The sequence below is a fragment of the Dendrobium catenatum genome, unplaced genomic scaffold (genome assembly GCF_001605985.2).
Source record: "Dendrobium catenatum unplaced genomic scaffold, ASM160598v2 original_scaffold_145001, whole genome shotgun sequence".
NCBI lineage: Eukaryota > Viridiplantae > Streptophyta > Magnoliopsida > Asparagales > Orchidaceae > Dendrobium > Dendrobium catenatum.
In genome coordinates this window covers 1-7448 of record NW_021463431.1, presented here as the reverse complement: position 1 = coordinate 7448, position 7448 = coordinate 1, and the positions used below count along the sequence as shown (strand labels likewise).

The 7448-nt window shown below is 34.9% G+C and overlaps 1 protein-coding gene across 1 annotated transcript; it reads right to left on the bottom strand.

Moving 5' to 3' along the window:
- Positions 1–6266: 6266 nt before the first annotated feature.
- On the bottom strand, positions 6267–7079 carry LOC110099222 (fructokinase-2-like). The gene is given in 4 exon segments (XM_020826307.1): positions 6267–6446; positions 6449–6610; positions 6613–6645; positions 6882–7079. Coding segments are annotated over 4 exon segments (573 nt in total).
- Between the last annotated feature and the right edge of the window lie 369 nt (positions 7080–7448).

Below are 7448 nucleotides of genomic sequence, written 5' to 3'. Positions count from 1 at the left end.
TAAAAAAAAAAGTAATTTATCTATGAAAAAAAAGTCCGAAGTAAAAGTTTCCCGTCTTTAGATATTAGCACTCTTTTCACCTCATTGATGATGGTATTCCAGTGCTCATGGTGAGTTTTGTCTTATAGACCCAAAATAGAGAATGGGACTATAAATACACAACATTTATCACCATAGACGTTCAAAAATTTAAAGAAAGTTTCTTAATGAGTTTCTTTGTATAATATTAAACAAAAGAACACTCGTTAAGTAAAATATTTCACAAAAATTTCCAATAACTACGTAGGACAAAATTCCTTCCATATAGAGATCACCTGTAAATCAATATACAGGTATATACCTAATAGTCTCATAGTTTTCCACGCAGTAATCTATAAGCGCTTTTAATTCAAACTATGTACACATAAATTCTCACTTATAGGAGGTGTTTTCTGGGTTTTCGTATAAAGCGGTATGTATTACTTGGAGTCGTGCACATCTCGCCACGGTACAAACATCAAATTTTCGTACTGCTATAAATATTTTATACCAAATATCAATTAAGTCATAATGCTTGGACAATAACTCTATTCTTCAAAGCAAGTTACTAATGATCTAAATACGAGATGGGCTTAATCCTAATGAGCACAGTCGTACAATTATTGTTCTTAACTAACAACAGTATGGAAACTGGAGTGATTCCATATTTCTCACTTTTGACATCTCTCTTCAGTTATAAATATAGTCCATTTTTCTGAGAATTACTTATATTCGATGAGATTCTAATTATATTAAGCCAAAAAAAATTCAAAAAGATTAGTCACACCTTCACTTTAATTAAACAACCATAATCTCACGGCCACGAGAGTCGAGCACCCAATCCGTCACAATAAACAGAGCAGTAATGAGAATAACTAAAAGAATAAAAAAAAAAATATATCCATAAAACAATAAAATAAATAAATTCATTAAAAATTAAATGATTAATAATTTATAAATAACCAATACGGACCAAATTGTGGAATAACAATAGTATTATTAATTCACACATTAATGTTTACATTTTAATTACACTATTTAAGAAAACAAAATCTGATATAAAAGAGAATATGGAGTTTTTAAATCAATACTAAAATCCTCTAACCCATAAAATAAAAATACTAAAAAAAACTTATGATGATAGATTTAAGATTATTTACTTTTCAGCCATCATAAACAATATAATAATGATATATAGAATAATATGAGTAAACGGTGCTATTCACTTTATATACTAGCAGTCTGATGGTTAAGCAAACTATAAAGAACTCACTTTATATATTTCTATTATGGCTAATCCAATATAGTCACACTCACAAACTACATTCTTTTAATTTTTGTTAGTCAAATAAGGAGCAGATTTGTAAGTAAATAAATCCTCTTTCACATCTTAAATATACGCACTAGGTGTATACTAATCCCACTTTTAAATCTATATATCGTTTAGCAAAATTATTCTGACATAAATACGAACTTTAGCGAGCTTCCATCAATCATTATAAACGATCCAATTACATTGCTCGATCTTCTAATAATTCTGGATATGTCTCCGTCATCATGTCTACTTTATTCTTTCTTTACTTCAAAGAGTCACTAAAATGTCCTGGTAAATTTCTGCTCCTCGTGCTCTACAGTCCTTACTTATGGTGGAGAATAATGAACTTATTTTATCCAGTTCTGATACATAATATCATCCATACATGCCTTTCAGAGGTTCAGCGCATAATAGCCCTTTTTCTACGCGAGAGGCGGCTGACGTATCCGTTTTCTCAACTTTTGTCCCTTCTAACTTTGATCTGAGGGGGCGTAACTAAAGAGCTCGTCCTTGGTCGTATAAAATGGAAGTCTAACGGGGGAAATTGGTAGCGTGCTTGGCCAATAGTACACTACTTCTTATTAACTCACCATCATGCGAGGTTTGGTGTAACCCTAACGCTTCATTGCTGCGGTAACCATCACAGCATATACCTTAATTCAAGTAACCCTTCCTCCCGCTATGTCCTCCTCCTTTCCCGGGTGCTTGCGCAGCGATTGCCTACGTCCAGCACCTAAGGGAATGTGAGAGTCACCAGACTCAACGCTCATGTATCACACGCGCTCAACAGTCACGTAACGTTGTCGTATATTTTCTTAGGGACTCATTCTTTATCATAGATATGTGCACTCTTGCCACTCACTCACACTTTCCACCCTATGGAATAGGGTCTTAACTTGCTCCTTGGGCTGCCTGCGTGGAAAACGAGAGAGTATTAAGCTAAAATGTGCTTGCACGGATCTGTCATACATCCAATAATCAGATCACTAAGAATATAACGAACATATATGATAGGATACAAGACCTCCAACCCCTCAAAAACCAGCTCGCCAAAATCCACGAACACCAGCGTATGAGAAATAAGCTGCACTTAAAATCACTTAGGAGGCTTCTGCGACGTTCATCACAGAAATAAAGCACACACTCATAGGTAGAGTAATCGGAACTCCCAGTCCTTACATCTAACACTTCTTGCGTAAGAGCATCTTTCACCGATATCAAATCATATTGGTGATTGGCTTTCTGTCATGTTTTAAAGCGAAACATTAGGCAACCCCAAGTGAAAAATAACTTTTAGATGGGCATTGGGAGTTTATGGTGTGTGTATGTGTCAAGGGGCTCGCATATTCCGTTTTGGTTAGGTTTCTATCGGCGACACAGGGAATTGAAACTTCTTATTTTCATACAGAGGAAATAAAAGTAATGGTTTTTTATAAGGTAAGAATATTCCAAAAATAACCTATTATTTTATTATTATAAAAATTAACCGCATTGTTAGATAATTTAGTTAGATATAATCACGTTTTCTGGATTATTGAATTGGTAATTTCATAAAGAGAGTTAATATATAAAAGAATTTACACTCTCGATAACGTTAGCCTATGACTACGTAAATAGTATGAGGTCATACTAGAATAACCATTTCTAAGGCACCAATAGTAATATGGGGCTTTGGAGAAATCTCTAAAGTTTCACTCCATATTAACCATAATTAAGGGTTCTTCACAAAATTACTATACATTTCAATTAATCAAATAACAGTAAGTAAAGATTCTTTTATTCATTAACTCCCGCAGGCCTTCTCCCAACCCGGTGAGTGGCATCTAACGCATTGCCCTGGACCAGTCGCTACCAGATCAAAAGCTGCTAAATCTACATAAGAAAAATAGCTATCGAGTTTTTTATTAGTTATTATTATGTTGAACTACACCTACTTTGCTTGAAATCCTAAAGTGTGGTTTATTCTACAACACCTAATAAAACTTAGTATCGCCTTTCTAATACTATTAGGAAGAAATTTACAAACATAGTTAAAGAAGTCATCACAAACCTATCTTCTTCTGTTATCAATTAGTGAATCTAATTTACTTTACTTATAACTCCATTCCAATAATTATATATAAGATAATTTAAAATCAAATACTAAGATCGATCAACATAGAACATAATAAAAGAGAGAATCACATAGATACAACTAAGGAGACTTATTAGGACCATCCTTATTTTTTAACAAGCCACATCTCTTAAATAGGCCATATGTGGACCAAACATGAGTAACCTCATAATTGGTTTTGTTTGCTACGGCTTTCGCGCCAGCCGCCTATATCCGTTGGATTCTGCACCTCCTCGGCTAGACCGGCTAGATTGGTTCAACCGCTGAGAGCCTGATTGCGCCCAGCTAAGACCATCATATGTGTATCATTTGTTTGGGGGTGGTTGAGAACATTTAATATTATTCTATTTGTATTATACCGCTTCGATCCTGATGTATAACTTTTTAATAGGATTCACGAGATATCACTTAAATATATAATGTTACCACTCCGGTCCAGATAACGTCCAGAAATATTAAAATACATTAATATTTTTTTAAATTACTTCCATTTTATTTTACTCTATAGATTCATGTGCATGCCCACCGGAAAATTAAGGATTTGGGAATTTGAGGATGTATACCACAAAAATAGAGTATGAAATTAAAGGCTGAGATCTACAATGATATCATTTGCATTGTTTCTCTCTTTCATTTTACTGTGATTTGTGTCTATTGGCTTTAATTTTTTTCGATTTTTGGGCTAACTTCTTTTTTTTTGTTGGAGTGGTTTGATTTTTGAGCGGAGTTGCGTGGGATCAATATAACAGTTCGTTTGAGTTAATCAGTGACTATATTTTGGATATATTGATTGAATTTTATTTTAGAGAAACTGAATCTTATCGTCTAATGAGTTTTAGATTTATATTAATCTTTATTCAAATCAATGACTTTACATAATGGATGAGTTTCTCTAAAATTTAACCCAGCATTTGATATTTAGTAAAAATACCCCTATTTATAAGAAGGTTTTCCCCATGGCAATCAAATAAGGATGCGTAAATAAGGGTTTAATAAGGGTAATTCACTCGTTGGGAACCAGGACCATTCCTATCTGGCCATATGGGCGCTTTCTAAAATTAGCTTGTACTTAGTTAAATACACCTATCTATAAATTTTTTTCTTAATTTCATATATACTTCTATATTATACCTAGAAACTTTTATTACTAGGAAAGGGCAAATAAAAGATTAAACGAGCTACGCCAGTTCTAGTAGAATTAGATATATTCGAGTTGGTTATGGGCTGTATCTTTTGTTTGTTAATGCTTTATAATTTTCGAGCATTCAGTCTTTTTTGCGCGCCTTAATACATAAGTAATTAACATATTTTTAGATACTAAAAAGAATTTTACTTCTTAAGCTGATATTCCAGGTTCTGTAAGTTTAAGAGTCTAACAAAAAAAGAAATCATCATCATGGATCCAAAAGCTAAAGTATGTAAAATCTTGACACCAAGTATTAGAGGAGGCTCCATAGATTATAAAACAAAATCCAAGACCTCAACAAAAAATGATAGAACTTGAAAATTAGGAAACGGTTGGAACATTGAGAAAAAAATGGAAATCTATCTTAGCAATGAAAAAGGCTGAAAAAGGGATCAACAACGAAAGCATCGCAGCTCCAGTTGTGTCCAGGGCTTTCACCGGTAATGCCAGCCAATCACTAACCTCACTGAATCTCTAAACATATACACAAATAAATATCGACATTAATTAATCATTAATCATAAGAGAAGGTCATATAACTTTAAACATAACATTTTTTAAATGCACACTAATTAAATTAATATATCGTGTATAATCAAATTTAGTCTCGCAGAATTATCACAATTGCTCCAATTTAATCCTTTTAAATGGACAAAAACTAGAGTCACAAAGAAAATTGAATACCATTGAGCTGAATATAATATACAACAAGTACCAATTAGATGAAAATAATCTGGAGAACAGGGCATACATCTCCCCATCGGTGCGACGAGGAGCTTGCACGGCGATCAGGATCCAAAGGATAGAGTCCCATTCTCCTCATCATGAGAAATTATTATGTGCGGAGTCCGTCCAGAAATTAAGAACAATCAATGGAATGTGAGTGTACACACATTGATGTACACTATTGGTGTCACTTTGTGTATACACACTGTAGTGTACAATTATTATCACTACCATATCCGTAATGATTCTTATTTAAGGATTTTCACAATAAATATTCTCCTCATCAAAAGAGGATTCTCATAGGCGAAGAATTTGGCCACTTCATCTCACTTAACCGCAAAAAAAAGAAAAAGAATTATTGACTCAAAACTGATATCATGACTCAAAACTGATATCTAAGAGCTAATATAATGTAATTTCAAAAATCTTATTAATGTATTTTAATATAGATAATACTGACATCTCATATTCTTTCATAAAATAACATTTATATAATTAAATGACCAATTTCTATAACTTCCTTTATTTAATAAGTCAAATATAAATAAGATCTTACTAATTATATCAATGTATTCTTAAACAAACTATATTATGATAGGCATAAATATCATTAGATGTCTCTTAATATTCATGTAATACAAATTCTTCATATACACATTACTAATATTAAAGCAAATATAAATAATATTCATGCACATCCTCATATAATATAAAATAGTCCGGCCAATCTTTAATTATTTATAGCATATCCTTCATATACCCATTAAACTCATGAGTCGAGTCTGTCCATGACCGCTCAAACCTGAATAATTAGTTAATCCAGTTCAACTCATAAGTCATTTATGAGTCAAATCCGAGCCGACTCATGGACAGACTCGACTCACTCACACTACTCATTTAGACAATTTTCATTGTTTAGAGCCCCAAAGAGGAAGGCGAATATTAGGATCAGTTCCATATTTAGACAGTACAGCGGCAGCTTTAGCGGCGCGCAAGGCGGCGAGATGGGCGGAGCGAAAAGGCTCGGAAATCAGGCTGATAGACCCATAGTGGAATAAGTCGGAGCGCAGAATGAGATCCATATAGATCCTTCTTTTTCAGTCAGCAACATACCCGCTCTCGGGTTGCGATAAAACATGAATTCCCGCTCGCCGTCGTCGCGCAGAGTGACGAAGGCGAGCGCCGTTGGAGTTTGCCGGTCGAACAGGACGCCGCTTGTCTCCACTCTGTTTTGCTTCAGAATGTTCACGTACGAGCATAAATGTGCCCGAACTCGTCTTTCCCAACCTATTTGTATATAATGTGTGAGGGCATTTGTTCAAATTGAGGGGCTTGAGTTCGAAATTTGAATTTCATCTCAGACCAATCATCAGAAAAAAAAAAAAAACTTAGTAGAAATTTGATAATTAGTTTCCCAAAAGATGTATCTTTCTTCCTAATCATTTTGCTAAAGTTCTCTTCGATCAGTTTCATCAAACCAAAAGCGGTCAAGGAGGGCGATTGGAAGAGGAGGAGAGCATCACCATTCCAAGAAGGGCGGAACGGCCGCCGAGCTTGGCGATTTCCCCAGCGACGTCAGCCTGAGCACCGCTAGGGGCCTCGACGAACCCGGCCGACTCCGCCAGAGAGACGCTGGCGATGCCGGGAATGAAGTCGATCAGCATTTCGCCAAATGAAGCCACCAATGGAGCGCCTGAATTCTCTCCCATCTTCTCCTTCATCTAATCGTTCTTCATCTCGATCGACTCAATCTGCAACTTGGAAGATACAGAACAGAGCCCTCGTTGGGTACCCATTATGACCATGACCTCGTGGTGGGTATAGATGGATATTCAATATCATAGGACAAATCAATTTATATTACTAATCACCATATGCATGTAGTATATTATAGTAATCAATATCCTTACTACTCAATACGCAACACTAAACCCCGTCGCGATCACGATAAAAAATTTTGATATGTGACTTGAAAGTTTGCAGTCAGATAAAATGGCAAAAAACCTCAAGGTCATTAATCTGTGACAGACTGCATTCAAGAAGCATGAAAATTGGGTGGGTGTGGGTGGATATGACTTCCCGAAAGTCAG